The sequence below is a fragment of the Alosa sapidissima genome, chromosome 22, assembly GCF_018492685.1.
Source record: "Alosa sapidissima isolate fAloSap1 chromosome 22, fAloSap1.pri, whole genome shotgun sequence".
In the NCBI taxonomy this organism is placed as follows: domain Eukaryota; kingdom Metazoa; phylum Chordata; class Actinopteri; order Clupeiformes; family Clupeidae; genus Alosa; species Alosa sapidissima.
The window spans coordinates 17,414,462-17,437,945 of record NC_055978.1 but is presented as its reverse complement, the minus strand read 5'-3'; the positions used below and the strand labels follow the sequence as shown (position 1 = coordinate 17,437,945).

General features: G+C 42.7%; 1 protein-coding gene across 2 annotated transcripts in view; it reads left to right on the top strand.

Annotated features, from left to right (window-relative positions):
• LOC121697537 (inactive dipeptidyl peptidase 10-like) overlaps window positions 1-23,484 on the top strand; it is a 128,765-nt gene that overhangs the window by 93,875 nt on the left and 11,406 nt on the right. For both annotated transcript variants that reach the window (XM_042079089.1, XM_042079090.1), the window contains exons 4-14: window positions 4,127-4,221; window positions 5,845-5,919; window positions 8,809-8,861; window positions 9,532-9,613; window positions 10,372-10,492; window positions 11,874-12,028; window positions 20,209-20,333; window positions 20,903-21,026; window positions 21,715-21,753; window positions 22,100-22,207; window positions 22,647-22,735. In XM_042079089.1, coding sequence (XP_041935023.1) covers window positions 4,127-4,221; window positions 5,845-5,919; window positions 8,809-8,861; window positions 9,532-9,613; window positions 10,372-10,492; window positions 11,874-12,028; window positions 20,209-20,333; window positions 20,903-21,026; window positions 21,715-21,753; window positions 22,100-22,207; window positions 22,647-22,735 — 1,066 coding nt within the window. The remainder of the gene's footprint in view (window positions 1-4,126; window positions 4,222-5,844; window positions 5,920-8,808; window positions 8,862-9,531; window positions 9,614-10,371; window positions 10,493-11,873; window positions 12,029-20,208; window positions 20,334-20,902; window positions 21,027-21,714; window positions 21,754-22,099; window positions 22,208-22,646; window positions 22,736-23,484) is intronic.

The following is a 23,484-nucleotide window of genomic DNA, read 5'->3' as shown; positions in this document are numbered from 1 at the left end:
CTCTCTAGCTCATTGCTCACAGAGGAAATTCTCTCACACTCTCGCAGGTTTTCAGCTTAAGCACGAAGAAGAATGCTTCCCCCAGCCACAGGAGACAGCGGACTTATAAACAGACCTGCTTTACATATTAGAATATGGCTGGAAGTGGGAAAAAATGTAAATGTATTGTAAATATTGGATTAGAGTGAGAGAGAGAGAGAGGGAGAGAGAGATAGAGAGAGCATGAAAAAGAGAGAAGCAGGAAGAAAGGGAGGGCTTCATGAGAACTAAATGAACTTAAAAAGGGGGGAACATCACTCCAGAGCCTCCTCATTGCTATTCATCGGCGAGCATTTTGAATTACCGTGCGGTCGTGTTTGAGAGCCGATTCTGCTGTGCAGACGGCTTGCGGGTAAACAAGTACTTTTTTTTTGCTGGTGGCCGAGGGGCTTTTTCATGCGATCCTCGCTCTCTCCTCGTTTTCTCCTTGCTCTTGCCGCCCAAACAGAATGGGCCGAGAAAGGCATCGTCTTTTGAAGATTACACCCGGGCGGGGAACGTGCCTGGCATTCACCCCGGAGTAGACGGAAAAAAGCAGGACTTGAAGTAGAGAGGGAGAGAAGAGTGCAACAGAAGGATACTGACGCAGAGAGGGGGATAGAGGGACAGAGGTAGAAGAGAGAGAAAGAGATTGACAGAGATGGAGACCGAGGGGAAGAATAGAGGTGGCATCTTCCTCTTCTGCTGCGTCCCTCAGAGACGAGGCGCTGAATGAAATCAGACATGCTGCGGGATGAAAGCTCGGCATTGTCAAGCCCGTCTCTTCCTCCAGATGTGAGAGAGGGCTTATACGCATACTGTAGAGAGCACTTAGAAAGAGAGAGACAGAGAGAGACGGGGAGAGAAAGAGAGAGAGAGAGAAGCAGATGAAGACATAGAAAGAAGGGGAGATGGAGAGCACACAGGATGGGCCATCTGAGCTATTTCTGTCTATTCTACTGTGTACTGTGTCTACATAGGTTTTGTGTGTTTTGTCTCTGTGTTGGTGTGGACTTCTTTGCTTCATGGCTGTTTACATGAGTGTCATATTGATGGGAAGGACATCCTGGCCCAAGTGTGTGTGTGTGTGTGTGTGTGTGTGTGTGTGTGTGTGTGTGTGTGTGTGTGTGTGTGTGTGTGTGTGTGTATGTGTGTGTGTGTGTGTGTGTGTGTGTGTGTGGAATGAAAGGGGAAGAAAGCTGCAGAACGACTGGTATCCATGTGGAGGAGACCACACTAAGCTGCAAGTAGAGCTACAGCCGATCCGCAGTGACACTGATATTAAAACAAATAGCAATGGAACACTGGAGGCCCTGAGGAAATAAATCACTAGTCCTCCACAGAGATGCTCCCTGCCATGGAGACACCAGTGCTGGCATTTTGGAGAGGAAATCTCTATAATGTGTCACCAAATGCCAAAGAAACTATATGAAGCCATATAAAGGAAAGTTAATATGTGAATGATGTATGGCCTCACTTCAAAAACTCATATTCATAATTCATTCAGCACCCATTCGTGTATTCATTATTGATCAGACCCCGAGCATGTGAAGACAAGCTCAGCTCATGCTGTGTCTCTTTAAAGACGCTGTTATGAATGCAAGGCAACGGTGAGAGGCCAGTGGGGGACTGCAGAGGAAGGTGTGGGTTTGTTCATTACATTTACATTTATATGTACATTTATTCATTTAGCAGATGCTTTTATCCAAAGCGACGTACAGAAATGAGAAATGACACTCGAGCTACAGTACAGAGGAGGTGACATCGTTTGCTAATGAGTTGGGTCTTTGGAGTGTTGTTGTCATAGACTGAGTGGAGGTCCCTTGTGGAGTGGAGGGTGAGGGTTGGGCAGATGCTCAGGTGAGGAGTCCATCTCTTTCTTTGTTTTTGCCCCTGCGTGCCTATGTGTGTGTGTGCCTATGTGTGTGTAAAGTGATAGCTGCAGGGGCAAAAACTAAAGGGAAAAGAGAAGGAAAATAAATAAACTTTCCAGAATGGAAGGGGGAGGTACTGTACTGTATGTGTCTGATAATGTACACGGCTTGTAGTTATGTTTTTGTTGAATTTAAAAACGTTAAAAATGGGGACCAGGTGTCTTCTAAAGTTGAATTGAATTTAGTTGAATTGTTCTTCTTCTTCTTCTTCTTCTTCTTCTTCTTCTTCTTCTTCTTCTTCTTCTTCATCTTTCTCTCCATATCTTCATCTTCATCATCTTCTTGCTGCTGCTGCTGTTTTTTCTTGAAAGAGCCAATGTAAATCACTTGGAAATTCTATTAGAGAAAATGGCTGAAATATGCACATAATATATTCTGAAAACATATTTCTCTATATACAGAATATAAACAAACATAACATATTTCCCTCTGTGTGTCTATTAAACATTTCCCTCCCACTCCTGACTTGTGCAGTCATCTGTCTGTGTGTGCATGTATGGTTCATGTTCTCTCTCCCCCTCTCGTCCCATTCTCCTTGTGCATGACTCTCTCTCTCTCTCTTTCTCTCCTTCTCTCTTTCTCTCTCTCTCTGTCTCTCTCTCTCTCTCTGTCTATCTCTCTCTGTCTCTTGTACATGAACACTTTGCTGCAGTAGAAGACAAGTATCTAAATTTAGACTGTCAAGTTTGCAAGTCATATCTCATGTTGAACAGGTGATGCCTATAACTAGTCGCCTCTGTTTGCGAATGCTTATTGTCTTGTGTTATAGGTCCACATTTTTGTTCATAAAACAAACCTTTATAAATTAGTTTGTCTGGTGGATTATTTGTTGAGTGAGTTGAGGCCTACAGTAATTAGCAATTTATTTGAAAGAAATACTACAAATTAGCAGAGTTTTACCACCAACTCCCAATCTGTTTATCTTTCCCTTTTCCTCTTCTCTCTGTCCATCCTCCATTTCTCTCTATCTCTCTCTCTATCTCTCTCTGTCTCTCTCTCTGTCACAAACACTTACTCTTACAGACAAACATACAAAAAAATCTCAGACACAAATCTCCCAATATTGACCCTTTCAAGAGAGTTCCATTATCAGCATCATAGTTGGCCCCACAAGACTTCCTTTTTAACATTCCATATGTTATCTTAATGCAGAGGAAGTAGATTGGGGCCCAAATAGAACGTTCAAGCATTGTTTTTGTTTTTATTGTTGAAAGGGTCTATAACCTGTTTTCTCATGTTTTCCTCACATCTAGGAATTTCCAGTTCAAATGTACCATGAAGAACTCAACACTGAATCCTCTCTCATGTCTGACCTCCCTGATGTGACATGACCAAACTCTTTTTAATCCACCTCATTCATTTAACAGGAAATCCATTGGCCCCAGCAGTGGCACAACTGTCTGGGGCACCTGCACCGTACGCCGGCGACCCGGGTTCGATTCCCACCCCGTGGTCCTTTCCGGATCCCACCCCTGCTCTCTCTCCCATTCGCTTCCTGTCACAGGTCTTTCACCCCACTGTCACTATCATTAAAGGCACAAAAAGGCCAACAAAAAAAAACAGGAAATCCATCCAGTTTTCATCTTCCATCCATTCTGTTTACATTATAACTTAGTGTAGTCTCAACAGGCTAACTAGAATATGCTTCAACTTATATTTCTTTCGAAATCTTAACAATTGCACTCAATATGGATATTCTATATAATACATGACTGACAGAAAAATCTAAAAGTTTGCTTTTACATGGCTTAGGATACATCAAGCACCGTCTACTGCCACATTCAAATCAATACAACACAGCTTCGGCCGGAAATAGAAAACTAGATTTTTGAATACTGGGTGTTATGGCGACTGAATAGGTGGGTGTTATGGCGACGTCCATTGTTGGCTAGAGAATATCGTGGATACATATTGCCTCCTCTCTCACACAGCTTCAATAATGATTACATATTCAGCACCCCAGCTTGACCGTCAGGCCTCCTGGGAAAGAAGCTGTTCACATTAATACTTTAATATGACAGGATAGTGGAGAATGACAGGAAGTGAGTGGGAGAGTGAGAGTCTGGTCTGGTCTGGTCTGCCCTGTGCTGTGTCCTGCGTTGCCATTATGTAAGCCTCTCTTGCTTCCTGCTGATGCTCTGTGCAGCTGTGCTAAAAATTACCTTCTTTTTCAGACTCCGAGGTCCTGTACAAGAACCAAGATGGCAATGTGATCAAGTACAACTTTGTCTCCAACAGGACGGATGTTCTCCTGAAAAACAACACTTTTGTGAGTATGGTACCAAATATATAAAAACACACACAAAAATGTATTCTTTTTTTTTTTTCATTTTAATGTTGGCTTTTTGCAGAGAGCTTTGTGTAGACGTCAGAGGATTCTAATTTGAATAGCCTATTATATCAACCTACGTATTAAGCCTGTCAAGCTGACCAACGCCATAGTCATCTATGTCAACATTAAACTACAATGCATACTGTGTTTCCAATTATATACGTAACTTTGCTGGCAATGACTGTGCCCTATGTCCTATGAATACTCAATCTACAGGTCTTATGAAGCAACACAGACAAAACCGCAGACAGGAAAAAGTATCAGTAAAAATCAGTAAAAAGAGAAGTCAGAAAAATAATGGAAAAGTTCTAATAAAGTGTCAGTTGGGAAATTGCAGATGTAGAAGACTTCCAATCTTGTTGTGTTTTGGGGCCATGTGAAGTGATAATTGGGTGTGGTATTAAGAGATTGCGTGACATAGTTGGATTCTGTTGCCTTGTGTAAGCACGTTATTAAGCCTGGCGACCTCACCGGTAGTCTGGATTCTGGCAATGGGATGTGAGTTGCATAAGCTATTAAGAGGATTCTTTTGGGCAGAGTTGATATTTTGACATTTCATTACAGAGGAACTGTGGCAAGCGCTGTTAGTGTGTGTGTGTGTGTGTGTGTGTGTGTGTGTAGATGCCTTGTCTGAACCTCTCTGTCTCTCTATTGATGTGTGTGTGTAGGGGGGAGGGGTATCATGCATTTATGATTGCAACTACCTCTATCCTTTTCTCTCTGACTCTGTGTGTGTATGCATGTGTGTGTGTGTCTGTGTGTGCGTGCGTGCGTGCGTGCGTGCGTGTGTGTGTACGTGCATGCACGCTCATGCACATCACAGAAAGCTCGAGATATAACAATGAAAGAGAGACATGAAAAAACAGACATAGAAACAGATGGAGAAGGAGTAGAAGAAAGAGAGAGAGAGAGAGCATCTAATTTAGGAGTTGTACTGTATCTCTGGCCAGGGCACATGGCTGGGTGATGCTGGGCTGGGTTCCTGTTTGGACAGATTGCCCCCTGCACGGTGTGCCACAGACTAGACTCCTCACAGACAATTATGAAAGCAGCTTAGAGTCCTCCATCCATCACATGTCAAGATCGTACCAATGTCACTACAAATCAGCTGTCAGAGTCCTGTCATATTGCCAAATTCTTAACTGTCATGTAATGTGTCCCTTCTCTCTTCATCTCTCTCTCTCTCTCAATTTCAATTCAATTGAGGTTTATTGGCATGACAAAAAATATTTTTTTATTGCCAAAGCATACATGTATTATGTAAACATAACAAAACATCATCTCTCTCTCTGTCTCTCTCTCTCTCTTCGTTCTCCCCCAACTGTCTTTATCGATTGCCATCCTTCGATCTATCTTTCTGATGTTTTTGTGTGATATTGTATTTGGATACTGTACAAATTGTATCTTTCTTGTTCTCTCTCTCTCTCACTTTCTCGCTTTCTCTTTTACTTGCTCCTTCGGGGTCTTCTTTTTTTCAATTTGTTTGTTTGTTTGTTTGTTTGTTTGTTTGTTTGTTTGTTTGTTTCTTTCTTTCTTTCTTTCTTTTCTACTGAATTGCAGGCTGCATTCAAAGTGGCAAAATACTCCGTCTCTCCAGACATGGGATATGTCCTCTTTGCATACGATGTGAAACCGGTATGTACCCATGGTTTTCATAAGGAATTAGCACAGATGTCTTATTCCCTTCAATCCAACACACAAAGCTTCTCAAGCTTTTAAGACAAGAAAAGAGCCTAACAGACAAACTTGGTAGCTGACAGTCACAGCAGTGTTGTTTTCCTCTTTTTCAATCCTCCCCTCTGAATCAGCGCAGAGATGTGTGTTGTTTACGTAAATGTAGCAAAGGAACAAACGGAACAAAAGCCGCTTGTCAGTGCTCAGCTACTTATACAACTTATAGACTGCTGCAGGCAAAATCTGTGTTCCATGTTACAGTGACATTTGCAAAGAGACAGACAAACAGTCATGCCAACAGACAAGTCAGACTAACATACACACGCACACACACACATGCAAGGACAGGGTGCTAAGGGCTGTTATGTTTCAATGAGAAGTCAGTGACCTTCGGGTGGTCAGGGTTAAGAGGGTTAGCATCAGCCAGTTAGCATTCCAGTTGGCCATCACCATCCTTAAAAATGGCGTCGGACGTGTTCACTTCGGGCCACATTATCACAAACAAGCCAATTAGGTGCCACTCAGACAGGCATACAGATAAACCCAGAAAGAGAATCCCCTGCCAGCCTTGTTAAGATCAGAGCAAGGGTCAGTTGTGTAAGAGACAGGCGTGTAATAGAATAAGAATGTGCTTTAGCTGGCATTTAAAAACCAGTGTGTACCTGCCACTCTTAAATAGTGTTTCAGTGAGCTAAACAAAATTAATGCGGCTTCCAATCTTGAAATAGTAAAAGTCAAACTGAGGTTTTGTGAGTGATGGAAGGGAGATTAAAAGAAAGAAAACAAATGGTCCTCTCAGTCAGCAAGGAAAGAGGAATTAAATTGGTGTAGAGAGGGACAAGGGGGGGGAGGTGTTGGAGGGAATTCTCAATTCAGATCACCTTTACATCAGAGGATGAATGTGGCATGTAGCCACCACTGTATGCAGTTTGAGAGGATGAGACTGGAAGAGGAGAAAAGAGCAGAGGAGAGGAAAGAGGAGAGAGAGGAAAAAAGAGCAGAGGAGTAGAGTGATGAGGAGAGGAGAGGAGAGGAGAAGAGAAGAGTGGAGAGGAAAAAAGAAGAGAGCAGAAGAGTAGAGTCGTGAGGAGAATAGAGGAGTGGAAGGGAGAAGAGAGGAGAGGAAGGGAGAATAGAGGAGAGGAGATGAGAGGAGTGGGGACCAGAGGATAGGAGAGGAGTGGAGAGTGGAGGAGTGAGTGACCATGGGGACGAATTAAGACATAGAGCTCCAGAGGGCCAAAGCCTATCACTGTGGTGAACTGTGTGTGCGTTTGTGTGTGAGTGTGTGTGAGTTGCAGGGGGGCAGAACCTATTACTGAGCCCATCAGCTCCTGCTCTGCGCCACTTAGAGCAACACACACAGGCAATCTAAGCCAAGTCTGAAACAAGTGTGAGCCCATACACAAACACACACTCACACACACATGTACACACTCACATGTACAAACCCAGAAAGACACACACATAGCAGTGTCTAGCAGTGCTGCTCTCTGGGACATGATGACTATATGGATCAATTATCATTACTGGATAAAAGCATATTGGGTTACACTTTACTTGACAGTATCGACAGTAAGAGTGACATGACATTGTCATGAACGTGTCATAAACAAGTCATAAACGTTTATGACATAACACTTCTGTCATTAAAGGAACCATATGTAAGATTGTGGCCAAAACTGGTACTGCAATCACTTTCAGATTACTGTAGAGCGGTGTATCCCCTCCCCCTCCCCCTCCCCCCTGACTCGAGGTTGCCAACCCGGATGCCAAAAAACTACTGACTTTGTGATTAGTAGATAGGTAGAGGGTGGCACATCAGGCCAAAACACAACATGACATGACAAAACACAACATCAACATCAGTTGAGGGCTGCAACTTCACTTTTTAAATGACAATATGCTGGCCGGACTACTGTTGTCAGTGATATAAGTATTTGAAATGAACATGATTTATTAATGTCTAGTGACATATCAGGGCCATTTTATGATTAATTGAAATACATTTCTTACATATGGTTCCTTTAAGTGTCATTCGTTTTTTTGTCATAACAAGTTAGGGTTATGATTAGGGTTAGTGTTAGGGTTAGGGTTCATGTGTCATGACAGTGTCATGTCACTCTTATGTCGATACTGTCAAGTATAGTGTTACCGCATATTGTACACCTTGTCACTCTGCATCTCTAGGTTAACATATTTGGTTGTCTCTCCATAACGTGTGCATGGCACCATTGTATCAAGGCCATTTGTTATTGTCATTGCACTGGAACCATCGGTTCAAGCCACAAGGATTAATGAAGAGCTGGTGGCTTGTGTACATTGTGTATGCAAGAAGCTTGACAGCATATTTGACACAGCTGCTTATTTATTCCTCTACATCCATCACCCTGATGGTGACAACACCGTGACTGATGGTCAAGAGAAACCAAAGAGGTCTTGTCTTGGGCTTGTCTCATACTGTGCAACGAAATGTTTTATGGCATATGAAATAGAAAATGAAACTTATGCGGAAAGATGGGTTAAGATACATGAAGTGGAAAGATGGAATAATTAGATAATTTAAAACTTTAGTCTTATAATTTATGAAGTTGTCTTCCCTTAGAGGGGTGGGGTGGGTCATCCTTGTATGTTTTCTGGTTGGAACAGAAACTTAGAAAGACGAAAATAATAATAATAATAATAATAATAATAATAATAATAATAATAATAATGATGATAAAATAATGAATACAGAAAGGAAAGACAGAAGAATAAAAATAAAAGAAAATGGTCCTCTAATGAGGGGGGGGGGGGCAGAATGTGAGCTCTGTCCAGTTCTGACATGGTGGTCTTTCACTTGCCCTGCAGGTTTACAGACACTCCTACACTGCCAGCTACATCATTTACAACATCCACACAAGGTAAGTCTGTCCTCGAGTGGTTAGTCATATTTGGAAGGAAGACGAAGCAAGAGGTTTTTCTGTACTTCTGGAGAGTGTGTTCATTCACAGAGAGGATTAATAGAGTCGAGACTCATTCTTGTGTCTCGTTTCTATTTCCATCTGTTTTGTGTCCTGTACACTCTCTTTTTGTTTCTTGCTTTTCTCCTTCAAAGTTTATTATCTCTTTCCTTCCCTTTCTCTCTCTCTATTTTTCTCTCTCTCTCTCTCTCTCGCTCGCTCTCTCTCCTTCCATTCCCCAATGTGAAATCTCACAAAGCTGAAAATGACAGCCAAGATAAAAGGGTGGTAGCCATCTTTGTATGCTTAGATCTTTAAATCATCAAAGTCCGGTTGAGTACAAATGGTCTATCTGGGAGACAATTGTAACTGATAGAGTTGTTTGAACTCACTTATGTACTGACTTCATTTTCATTTATTTTAATGTCTTGCTCCCTCTCCATCTATCCATTTTCCTTACTCTCTCAATCCATTTCCTTCACAATTTCAATATAAAGCCCCTATACATTCATACAAAGTCTACAAGTCTATACAAAAGTATGCAAAATGTCTATATTTGTCTATAATGTCTATACTTGTATAGACTTACTTAAATTCTCTCTCTCTCTCTCTCTCTTTCTCTTTCTTGTAGGGAGGTGTGGGAGTTGAACCCCCCTGAGGTCCATGACTCAGTGCTTCAGTTTGCTGACTGGGGGGTGAAGGGACAGCAGCTGGTAAACGAAACACCCCCACATTTCAGTAGTAAACACATGCACATCAACACCCCGGAAACACCCCCTCATGCACATCAACACCCGGAAACCGCAACACCACTCAGTAGTAAATACATGCACATCAACACTCCTGAAACACCCCCACCTTTCAGTAGTAAACACATGCACATCAACACCTCGGAAACACCCCCACCACTCAGTCTGTGCAACAATATTTTAATCAAAAGCTACTAACTCCTGCTGTGCTACTTGGGTGCAGACTAGAGTATATTAAAATGTTATGTTTCAATTTGAGGTTTACAGTAAGACACACTTTATAACCAAACATCTAGTATAACCAACTACTAGTTATAGTTATATTAGTATAACCAACCAACTACTTGCCCCGACTTGGTTCAGAACTAGTCCTTATCTCAATGACGAGCTCTGCTGTGAAAGTCAGAGGGGGTTGTGGTATGGCAGGCAGAAGCAGGAAATAACCACCTCCTGGCGGGCAGATATTTGAGTCTGACATCAAGTGAAAGCCAGGTGTCATGAGAGAGGCCAATCAATCCATTATGCAATTTTAAAAGAGCAGGTATCTGAAAAAAAGTGCACTGAATTCAGTTATCAAGGGACAAATCTGCAGAAAACCAGTTTAACCCGATGCTCTCTCTTTCTCTCTCCTTTCCTCTCTCTCTCTCTATCACTCTTTCTCTCCTTTCCTCTCTCTCTCTCTATCATTCTTTCTCTCCTTTTCCCTTCCCCTGTGACTACAGATCTACATTTTTGAGAATAACATCTATTACCGTTCCGAAGTGAGGAGCAATTCCCTGCGGCTCACCTCTTCTGGGAAAGAGGGGGTCGTTTTCAACGGAATTGCCGACTGGCTGTATGAGGGTAGGTATGAATGTCAATGACAGAGAGGGGTTCAAGGCATATCCAAGGACAGGCTCATGGAGGGAGGGGGGGCAGAGCAGTGGCATTAGCAGCACTAAATCAAATCCCGTGAATCGACTCGAAGACACATGGAAGAAGGATAAACAAGGACTTTTTTTTTTCACACAAGGATGAGTTCTCAGTTTGCCGTCTTTCTTCTGCAAACATATTGGAGCGTGTTTCTTAGCGGCTGCGGATAGATAGTATGACTCCGCCTGTTCTGCCGTGATATTAAATGAACAAGGAAAGGGAGTCAAATTTGGAGCAAAGTTAATTAAATTTAAATGAAGATGAGACGAGTCTTTCTCAAGACCGTTGGCAGATATTAGTACTATGATCTATGTATGAGGCCTCGACCAGGCTGGAGAAGAACTGTTTTACTCCAAATATGAATCTAGTAATTAGGCTGTAATTATAGACTTCACTCTCATGCTCACTTAATTTCACCTTGGCCCGCGTCGTGAAATGTCCTACTGGTGCATGGTTACGATGTGTGGTGAGGTGTTTTGTGCTGAGGCATAGATTGCAAACTTGTTTTGTTTTTTTTGCTGGGATGGCACCTTTTATTTCCTTCTATTCACTTCTCTCTGTGAAAAAGCCTTGATGACTGACATCAAGACTAAAGTTAGAAGAGTACCTGCTCTTTGAATAACAGATGTTTTGTACAGAGATGTATTGAAAACATTTTGTTCAAAGAGGTTTTTTTTCCTGGTGTTTGTCATTTTGTCCTTTTTTCGCTTCCATTCATTCACACAGAGACGCAGATTATTCTGGAACATCATCAGACATCTATTTTTCAAAATGAACTCCATATGATAACATACTTTCTTTTCTTCCTGCCGCTCTTTGGTGCTGCACCTACATTTTAACTCCAGACTAGAGCTTTCAAACCCACTCCTCTCTGTCGGAGCTGTTCCATCGCTAAAAATAATCCATGAGGAGGACAAACGTCTTAGATTGCAGGAACAACGGACAACCCCATGCTGTTCACACAAACAGACACAGTGGGGCCAGATGGGAAGTGAAAGGCGATGGCACCAATCGTTGTGTAATGCTCTCTCTCGATGCTCATGGATTCACTGTGCTGTGACTCGAGTGGACACTAATGGGTTGTGTATTTTTACACCCTGGGTTGTTGTTATGTTGTGTGTTTGTTGTTGTTGTTGTTGTTATGTTGTGTGTTTATTGTTGTTGTTTTTGTAGAGGAGGTGCCACTGATGACCCCTCTATTACTCAAACTACTTCTAGTAATACCCTGTGTTGTTGTTGTTGTTGTTGTTGATGATGTTGTTGCTGTTGTGTATTTATTGTTGTTACTGTTGTTGTTGTTGTGTTTTTGCAGAGGAGGTGCTCAAGACACACAAGGCCCACTGGTGGTCCCCAGACGGAGAGATGCTGGCGTTTCTGGTCATCAACGACACTCTGGTGCCCAACATGGCCCTGCCTCAGTTCACTGGAGCGGCCTACCCCAAAGGAAAGCAGTACCCCTACCCAAAGGTACAGTGTGCAATGCATGACAACATGAACAAGACACTCCCTTTGCTTCATGAAGACATTCATGAATTGGATGCTTAAAATGTGCTACACTGTCTCAATAGATATCATAAGCACTGCTGCACTTCTGTACATATGGAGGCTTATATTCTCTATTCTAATGGAAACAATCTTCTCGGCATTGGCTCGTCATAAACATGTTATAAGCAAAAACATAAGCAAAGACGTTTTTAGTGATAGTGTTCAGCTCCTTTGTTGTTCAGAAAACACTGTTGAGTTCATTTGTAAGGTTGGATATTTTGTTGAGGGTGCCGTGCTTTCTGATGAAGAAAGTGCTAAACCTCGACAGATGAATGAGCTTGAGGAGAGAAGTCCATCTGTAATTTCTGTGCCCAGAGTGAAAGCCCTTTCACCAGTCAGTTCCTTGGTGTTTGGAAAAGGAAAGATTTTTTCACTTGACTTTGTTGCAATATAGTGATTGATTGATGTGTTACCCCAGTCAACATAAATCATACTTCAAAACCTCACATACTTAAAATATGTGTGTGTAGTGTGTGTGTATGTGTGTGTGTGTGCGTGTGCGTGTGCGTGTGTGTGTGTGTGTGTGTGTGTGTGTCTGTGTGTGTGTGTGTGTGTGCATGTGTGTGTATAACGTGTGTGTGTGTGTGTGTTTTGTGTGTGTGTATGTGTGTGTGTGTGTACAAGGTGTACTGTATGTATGTGTGTACGTGACGGAGCGACCACAGTTCGTCAGACTGAAGAACTGTCTCTCTGACACTGTGATCAGCAGCACCGGAGCGCCACAGGGAACTGTGCTCTCTCCAGTCCTGTTCACCCTGTACACATCTGACTTCTGCTACAACACTGAGTCATGCCACATGCAGAAGTTTTCTGACGACACTGCAATTGTGGGGTGTATCAGGAACGGGCAGGAGGAGGAGTATAGGAGCCTGGTGGAGGACTTTGTGCAAGGGTGCAAACTCAATCATCTCCAACTCAACACTTCAAAGACCAAGGAGATGGTGGTGGATTTCCGCAGATCTAAGCCCACTCTGCTACCAGTCTCCATTGATGGGGTCAATGTCGATGTGGTAAGCACCTACAAGTACCTGGGTGTCCACCTGGACAATAAACTGGACTGGTCAGCCAACACTGACGCACTCTACAAGAAAGAGAAAGGGCAGAGCAGGCTGTACTTCCTGAGGAGGCTGCGCTCCTTCAATGTGTGCAGCAAGCTCCTCAGGATGTTCTACCAGTCTGTTGTTGCCAGCGTCCTCTTCTATGCAGTGGTATGTTGGGGAGGAAGCACAAAGAAGAAGGATGCGGGGCGACTTGACAGGCTGGTAAGGAAAGCTGGCTCTGTAGTGGGAGCTTAACTGGAGTGCATCACTTCAATATCAGATAAAAGGACCCTGAATAAACTGATCAACATCTTGGACAATGAGTGTCATTCACTCCACAGCACTATTGTTAAGCAGAAGAGCCTGATCAGCTGGAGACTTCGCTCACTGCCTTGCACAACAGACAGACTGAGGAAGTCATTCATCCCCAGGGCCATTGAATGCCTCACTAAAGGGAAGAGGAGAAATAGACTTCTCTGCATAGTCTGTCTGCCTCTTCACCACCTCCAATATCTTGAACTGTCTGTCCACTAGTCACTTTACATTTGTCTTCTGCCTCACTGTTTGCATGCTGTATTAGCACATATGCACAACCCCTCCCTCCATGCCACATACCTTTCTTAATATAGTTATTTATATATAGATATATAGACTTTATTCTTGCACTGTTGCACTGTTTGACTTACTCATTTGCACCATCACCATGACACTCATTCACACAGAGCACCTTACCTTACCTTATGCACTGAGAACCACAGGCTCAGTCCCTGCTTCAGTCATTGCAAGCGCACCTGATTGATTATTCACCCACTATGTGGATACTGTTTTTTAGAATTGATTTTGATTAAGTTTTATTTAGTATAATTTGTATTTTGTATATTTAGTATATTCTTTATCTTCTACAGTCCTTATTGCTTAGTTGTGTTTTTTATAGTATATACTTTTAATTACTTTTTCTGCTGTTATTGAATGTGTGTGTGTGTTGTCTGTATGCTACTGTGACTTGAATTTCCCCTAGGGATCAATAAAGTATATCTATCTATCTATCTACAGGGTGTGTGTGTGTGTGTGTTTGTGTGTAGAGGTGGGTCGTGTTTCCATGCCCCTCCTCAATCCCTCTCCAACACCCCAACACCCCCCCCCCCCCTCCCAAACACACGCACACACACACACACACAGTACAAATTACCCGTACATATTCAGTGGAACACCAGTGATCCACTCCCTCAGTCAGAGAGAATGGGCGCTGGTATTTACGCTTCTATCTTCCTCAGCTCCTCTGTTGTTCTCTCTGTTCTCCTCCACGGCTTCAGCTCCAAGAAAAGGTCACCTCTCATCGTACAGAGCAATGCATCATGGGAAATTCATGTTTTTCTTCCCCTCGCCTGATTGTTTTCTGGGGGGTTTTTTGCCTCCACATCAGGAGGGAACCAGAACACACACTTTTTTTTTTGCGAATCCTGTGAATGTCACTGCCCGTGGTTGCTTTAGCTAATCAGCTGTTGATGGTTTTGCACAGAGGCTGGTGGAATTGGACACTAAATAAATGATCAGGCCGCCTGTTGCCACACGCCTCAAGTGTCTCTGGATAATAACCAGAAGTAGAGGATCCAAGGAGAAGTGCCATCAAGGAAGATGGGTTGAGTGGGACAAAATAAAAAGCAGATATTGGTGTGAGATTCATAGAGAGAAATCGTCAAGAGTTGTGCTCTTACTAACACGTTTTTTTTTTAATGCATGAAATATTGCTTATTTATATTGTGTCATCCAGGAACGAGTATGAATGTTAATATTGTTGCTCTTCAGTGGCTTAGATTCCCTCTGGGGTTTCCACTTTTGAAAGTACTTCTGTGTGTGTGTGTGTGTGTGTGGGTGGGTGTCTGTGTGTCTGTGTGTATGCGTGTGTGTGTAGATATGTGTGGTTCAGGTAAGGTTCAGGTATGCTTTCCACACTTGAGTGGGCGCGGACTGTAAGGGAGGTCAGAATGGAAGGGTTTCCATGGCAAGTGAGTGAGTGCCATTACATCTCGGCAGGAAAAGGGTACGCATGAGAGTTCAGGTGTGAATATATGAGCACATGGGAGGGAGAGAGGGAGAGAGAGAGAGAGAGAGTGAGAGAGAGAGAGAGAAATAGAGAGTGAGAGAGAGAGAGAGAGAGAGAAGAGCTGTGCAGTAATTGTGTGTGTGTGGGCAAGCATTTGTGTGAATGTGTATGCATCTGAATGTCTATGTGTCTCAGTGTGTGGGTACTGTATATATGTGTGTGTGTGTGTGTGAAATACATCTGCCGGAACAATACATTCAGATAGTTAAGGATGCGTATGAAAAATCTTATCTACAAGTGATATGCGGACATCAGTTAACAAAACCGTAAAACTTGAGGTTGGAATTAAAATGGGATGCCCCTGGAGCGCTGTGAATTTCATAGTGGCTCTAAACAGCTGGCTGCAATGGCTATGCCTACTCGCCCCGCCCGGCATTAGGCCTACATCCCCGAACCCTGTCCAGGCCTTTTGCCGATGACGTCCTCCTCGTATCAAGAGAAGAGAACGTAATTACTAACATGCTGTCAAACACCGATCGCTTCCTGCAATGGTCTGGGCTTGAAGTTAAGAACAGCAAATGCGCAGTGTTCTATGACCGGCGCAGCGGAGGCAACAGGTGGTATAGGGCCAAATATGACCACCCTCCCTCATTCACAATAGCTTACACAAACTTACAGCTATCTCGGACACAAGTTTAATGTGGCGGGTGAATGGCAGGAACAGGTGAGAGATATCTGTGAGGAGTATTCTGCCAGATTGGACCTGATAGACCAATGCCCCTTGCCGACCTGTATGAAACTCCAGGCAGTTCGGGACATAGCCCTCTCCAAAATCCAACACCTGTTTGCCAATGTTCACATCGCCAAAAAAACTTTGAAAGAACTGAACAATAAGACAGTGCAGCTTGTTACAGGGCTCTTAAGTGTCACGCATTGAGCGTGACAGTCACTCATTTCAGTCTTTTGTCACGCTCTCCCGCCACACATTGTATTTCTCACGCAGAAAAACTATTTATATTTTTAGTATGCTGCCTCAGCGCCCAAAATGTCTCTGGCCAGCAGGAATCAAGCGCGTCTCCCCTGGAGTTGAGCCTGTCACTTATCAGCCAATCAAAAATAACGAGAGGGGCTACACAATAGCCAATCAGAAAATAGCACTATTGTATCTGGGTAAGCTTTAACGCAACAACCAATGAAAAAACGCGTATCCTGGAATTGTTGAACGTGAATTATTGAACGCGAACCTGTTTCGTTCACCTTGAAGCTTCCAGCATCAGTTCATGGTTTCAGCACAGAGTAAGTCATCTTTTAATGTTACAACAAATCCACAACTTGTTTGACACAAACAATGACAACGTGACTGCTAGAGAATGTTTCCCAGACAATTAGCATCAGTTGTTCATGACTGTCTCTAACTTCAACAGTTTCACAGCCTGTTCATTGACAACACTTGCTCAGAACAAGTAGCCTATGCCTAGTCATATTCTACTTTCGTTCACACGATGACTGACATATTGTCACATTCTAAACATCTCTCACTCCAAATAGGCTTAATCATTTTATTAGCACTAAACAAATTAAAGTGTAGCCTATTGCATAGCCTATTGTTATAGGTCACTTTTAAAATCATCATATAATTATATCCTGGCCATGGATGCATTAGTCATTGCATCTGCATTCAAAAATATCAGGTAAAAAGCAATTAAGCATCCTCTCATTCACCCTGAGAGGAAAGCCCCCTAAAAGGTCCAGGTTAGTGGATGCTCAGAGGTGGTGAAAAAGCCCATTATTGAATTGTCAGTGCCATGTGTCAAATCTTTTCTTTTGCAAATCTGAGCAATTATAAATTATACTTTTGCCCCATTTTGACTTAGGAGGGCATTGCTCCTACATACTGTAGCCAATAATCAAATGCCTGCTCTCTTTTGGAAAGCTGAGACACTGTTGGAAAACAATTAGAATAACTGTGTGATGTAGCCTACTGACACAAAGTTACAAAGGCTAGATTATTATTTTCTTTTTCTACTAACAAGCATCTTTGAACTGACCACATTTCAGCCCTCTAGGTCTTGACTTGATATGACTTGAGTCCTAGCATTAGGTCTTGTCATGCTGTGTGCAAAAGTAGGTGAATATAGAATGACAACATGAGTACTTTAGACCATTATTTGCCAAGATATGCTCATGCATTTTGTAAAATGCCCCATAGGACGTTGGGTTATCCAAAATGCATACAGTAGGACTGGCAATCAAATGCCTACTGCATATGAACCCCTTATAAGCATAATCTTGGCCTCAAATGAAAGGTAATACTGGTTAGAGCGCTCGACTCCCATGCCGGTGTGTTGAGGTGGAGGGTTCGAGGGCCGTGAGCGGCGGACTAAACAACCTCTGGAACATCTGAAGGCATATTATTAAACAGCAACAAAAAGTTGTAGTATTATTAATGAAACACCCCCATTCTCGCAACCCGTCTGACCAGCCACCCCTTTAACCCCCTTGACTGGGGGGGATTGTCGACGGGGAATGTCACTTGCCTTTCCTCAAAACTTGAGAGCCCTGTGGTTAGGAAATGGACAAATCTTAACACACACACAACACGGAGTATAATTTTCATGAACAAATCAGAGGGGGGACTTGGAATCCCCAACATTGAATGGATTTATATAGCCACCAAAATAAGTCACTTACTGCATATGTTAAATAACGACGACCCGACCGTGCGAGCAACGGCCCGGAGCTCATTGCTACTGGAACCAAACGTAAGATCCCCCTTGCCCCTCATGGAGAACCAGGTTTCCTGGGCTTCAGAAAGAAACAGAGTGGAAAACTGTGCGGTCAGATTGTGCCTGATCTAAACGATCTGTGTAGCAGCAATAACATACAGCTAAATTGGTACGCACAAGCTGTGGACAGGTAAACGTCAGCGAGGAGCTAATCATGGACTTAAATGGGCATGCTGAAGCGACTCTACACCATGACGAAACCAGCAAAAAGCTGAACAGCCGGACATGCAGGTATGAGATCCTCCAATACTTCCATTCTCAGCAGCGCAATCACTGGGTGAACCTGCGCCTCCAAGGTAAACTCGCCTGCCTACAGTGTGCGGACCGGACAGTTTCACATTCGGCACTACATAACCCATCTGTTAACGCAGGCATTCAACAATTTGTCATTAAAGCTAGGTTGCAAGCACTCCCCACTCAGTATAACCTCTCCGGGAGAAGGCAAAACGGTTCATGACGTTGAACCGTTGTGGATCCACAACGTCATGAACCGTTTTGCCTTCTACACGACAGCACAATAGAATCGACCGCGCACATAATGAACGATTGCCCAGCATATAAAGCACTCTACATAGCCCGACACGATCGCATTGTCGATATTACAACCAGCGAACTACGCAGAGTATATGGACAAAGTATAATACACACAAACAAAAAAATACAATTGAACTGGTTCACACAGACGGTCGCTGTTAGAAGTCCACCGAGTTGCGCATCTACACGATCGCCCACTACTTCAGACTGTGCTTCCAGTGATCTCCAGACTGCAGTCGACAAGGCCTAACGTCAACGTGATCTCCAAACTGCCAGTGAATTCACTGGGTTGATCATTTGCTATCGTTAAAGAACGTTGTTGGCATATCGGTTGTGAAGACACTGTGCAGTTTTCACGGATCACCATTGCCCTTGGACATTTTCAGCTGGTTTGGAAATTGGACTAATTTTAACATCACCTTCCCCTTTTTAAATATATTTTCTTTTCTTTTTTTCACTTTTTTATTTGTTTATTTGTTTTGTTGTCTGTCTTAAATGTCTTGGTGTCACGGGTACGCTGGCGACTACGCCGCTCCGTCCAGCATTTTTTGTATTTGTTATTTTTTAAATGGATTTGTCATGTCTTGATGTCATGGGCACGCTGGCGACTACGCCGCTCCATCCGGCATCGTTTGTCTTGTTATGTGTCTTGTTTGTTGGAGCGCTTTGGGTTGCACTATGTGCATGTTAAATGCGCTTTAAAAATAAAACTGACTTGACTTGACTTGACACTTGAATGACTACTCTCTAGAAAGTGTTCTCAGAGACTCTCCAAACACTCCTGACATTGTTGTTGTTGATGATCTTTTAAAAACTGTTGTGATTCTGGAAGTGGGTTGTTGCTTTGACATGTACATGGACCTGTGTTTCTCGGAAAAAATGTTAAAATACCAGCCATTAACTCATGCTCTTTCAGTAGGTGGTTATAGCACAAAAATGGTTGTACTTATTTATGGTAGCTTTGGACATGTTCATAGACTCTGTGTTAGAGGATTGCAAATTGCTGGACTTAACAAGACAAAATCTAAGCAAATAGCCAAATACTGCTCTGTGTCAGCCATCATAGGCAGTCTGCATATATGGAGAAGGCGGTGCCATCTCTACCCCTGATAATATGTATTTATCCACTGATTTAACTGATCATATGTATTTATACACTGATTTAGCTGATAAGATGTATTTATCCTGATTTACCTGTAAAGCTGTAAGCACTTGCACAGTGTTTGTGTTGCTGTGTGAGACACAAATGGGCTCTTTATTAATATTTGGAATGCTGTGTTGTTGTAAATCAGTATTGGTCATCCCAAATAAATGAATTATGTCTGTGTGTGTGTGTCTGTGTGTGTTGTGCCATTACACACATGACATGCTGTGCAATTTTGTCTCCCAACACCAACAGCTTTCAGATAAAAAGTCAGCGTGTTTGCAGACGTGCATCCATGTGCATGCAAGTATTTAGCACTTACTCGGTGCTCTATGTGAGTGCATATGTCTCCATACCTTTATGTGGGTGGGTGTTAATTTGTTTGAATATGGATGAGTGCATATTATTGCAGTATTGACACTTTGGTGTGTGTGCGTGTGTGTGTGTGTGTGTGCGCGTGTGTGTGTGTGTGTGTGTGTATGTGTGCGTGTGTGTGTGTGTGTGTGTGTGTGTATGTGTATGTGTGTGTGTGTGTGTGTGTGTGTGTGTTTCAGGCTGGCAAGCCCAACCCATCTGTCAGGCTTTTCGTGGTGAATCTGTACGGCCCCACACACACTCAAGAACTGGTGCCTCCAAACACTCAAGACACTCCCAAACTGGTGAGCTCCACTAACCTCAGGTAAGCTCCGCTCTCAAACTCAGGTGAGTTTAGTAGCACATGTCTTTAGCTCAGTTGAGGTCTTCTCAAAACTGGTCAACTCGCCTTTATGCTGATTCTGACTAATGCATCACAATGCATCACTGGCAACACTGGCAAAACAAACGGCCACAGTTGTATAGTCAGACAGCATGAACAATTTCTGGGCAACATCATTCTCACCTCACCTTCACCTCTCTCTTGCAATATTCTATAATCTATATACAGTATATATTTATAATCTGTGTCCCAAGTTATCCTAGCAACTTCCCAGATACAAACTAAGAAAAAGCCCAGTTTTGTCAATAATCGTTTGGATGAGTGTCGGGCCTTGAGAGAGCACTGACTGTGACGTTCCTATAGCAGTCTTAGTATCCGTTAAATGCCTAGTAGATTTATAAGACCTCTGGGGATGGGGTGGTGTCAATAAGTGGCTTTTACACATGGCCCTCAAGAAGAACTTCTGAGTGAGTGTGTATGTGTGTGTGTGTGTGTGTGTGTGTCATCTTCACGCCCGCATTGATTGGCTCTTTCGCTTGCGGTGTCCGCAGGGACTACTACGTGGTGATGGTCAAGTGGATCAGCAACACGCACACGGCAGTGCGATGGCTCAACCGAGCCCAGAACGTCTCCATTCTCACCGTCTGCGACGCCACCATCGGGGCCTGCGTGAATGTGCGGCTCTCTTTTAAGTACACCAAAGCACGTTAAAATGGCCATAGAATGGCCACTCACAGAGCTGTCTGAAGAATTTTATTTGTATGTGTGTTGGGGTAGTTTGGAAGATATTAAAGCAGTGTTTCCCACAGAATTGAATTCTATTTGTGGTGGTAGGTTTGCAGAATTAACTTGAATGCAACAGTTTTTAGCAAATTAGCGCAGCGTGGTTATGATGCTAACCAGATTTAAGCACAATTTAGAACAACCTGGAAAATCATTGTGTGGTGGTCAATCTTGATATTGTGGTGGGCCGCCACAAATAAGTCAATGTATGGGAAACACTGTAAAGGGTGAGTGGATATGGTTCGGTAAAAATTATACTGTATGCTTTCAGAGTGTTATTCAGCAACACAAATGTGGTTCATTGTTGTGGGTAGAAAGATGGACATACAATATAGGAAGAGATAGAAAGACAGAAAATAAAAAAGGAAGGTCACTGTCGACACATGCGTAGCTGTCGGTAAAGGCCTTGACCACTCAAAGCTATTTTGCAAGTGGTCTGGCTGTTGAAGGTCCTCTCGACTTTTGAAATGTTTTGATTCACTGTACAAGACCAGTTATTGTGATGAGAGAATAATTCAGTGACTCGTTTATTCATTAAGTGATAAGATCTTCAAGGTGTAATTTTCTTTTATTCTTGCAGAAACATGAAGAAACATCTGAGCTTTGGCTGTCTAAACAGGTACGGTGGAATATACAAATCCTTTAGTCGGATAGAGATGATCCAGCTTTGACTTGAGAGACCTTAACTATTCCCTTTCCTTTCTCCTACATATAGCACATACATATGTACAGTAAATATGCTCACAGGGCATAACACACTACTATTATTCAACTGCCTTTGGGCAATTTATTAGACATCGCTGCTATTATTCAGGCTATTTTTCATTTTTATTTTAATATTTGTGTGATGGAACATTTAATATGTAGCAGAATTCTTTACACTGGGAAAGATTCTTATGTGCTCAGATGATTAGCCCCACATGTCCCACCAACTTTGTGTTCTCCAATAACTGTATTATTTTCAGGAGCAGGAGCCGGTGTTCACCAGAGATGGTGGCAAGTTCTTCCTCACTGTCCCTGTCAAGCAAGGCGGGCAAGGAGAGTTTCATCACATTGCCATGGTTACCAAACCAGTGAGTGTGCCAGAATGATGAGATATTCACCTGCCTTTTCATCACTTGGATCACTTAAAGTGTATTCCTGTTCTATTAGTTGCAATTATCTTATAACAACATCATCTAATGTTAAAAAAATCCACAGAACATTTTAAACTAATTACTTATTGGATACATATTAAATTACATCTAAAATGGGCTTAAGCATTACAAGATGTTCAATAACCATCCAAATTAATCAGCAAACCATCTGTTTACAGTGAGGAGCACAAGTAGATGTTGTGTTTGTGTTCATGTCAGGTTTAGGGTCAATAAGGTCATTAAAGCATTTCTATTAACTTTGTAGCTACTGATATATAGTAACAATCACACAATGATTGTTACAAGTGAACTTCCTCTACTTTCTTTATCCTTTTGTGTCCTTTGTGAAATCTCTTCCTCTCTCTGTTTTTCTAAGCTGAGGAGTGAACCGAGCCAGGTCCAGCTCACGTCCGGAGACTGGGAGGTCACCAAAATCCTGGCCTATGACGAGAGTGACCAGATCCTGTAAGCCACCTTGATTCTCTGGGCTCTTGACATGTCCCTGTGTGTGTGTGTGTGTGTGTGTGTGTGTGTGTGTGTGTGTGTGTGTGTAAATTAAATTAGGACAATGTGTACATCTACCAGCCACTGGCAGACTTGGTCAAATTCACCAGCCACTCAATATTACATTTTTACTTTGTGTCTGAAATCTACCAGCCACTTTCATATTTTACCAGCATTTGGCTGGTGTCTGGTGCTAATTCCCATTCCTGGTGTGTGTGTGTGTGTGCTTTACAATGCCTCACATTCACCCATTCACACACACACACACACACACACACACACACACACACACACACACACACACACACACACACACACACACACACACACACACACAGAGAAAGAGAGACACACACACACACTCATACACACACACACACACACACACACACACACAAAGAGAGAGAGAGAGAGAGAGAGAGACATACACACACACACACAGAGAGAGAGAAAGAGACACACACACACACACAAAGATAGAGAGAGAGAGAGAGAGAGAGAGAGACACTCATACACAGTTGGTGTTTTTGATGATAGTGCTGTTAGTGCTGACACCATTCTTTACCAGCCTAAATGAAATTAGACTGAGAGAACATTACAGTTCAACTCTCTGCAATAAATAAGCATACAGTAAGCCCTTTTGTTCTGAATGGATTTCCTCACATTGAAAGTCATGTAGGTCCTCATGTCACCATTCTCTGTAATCTCTG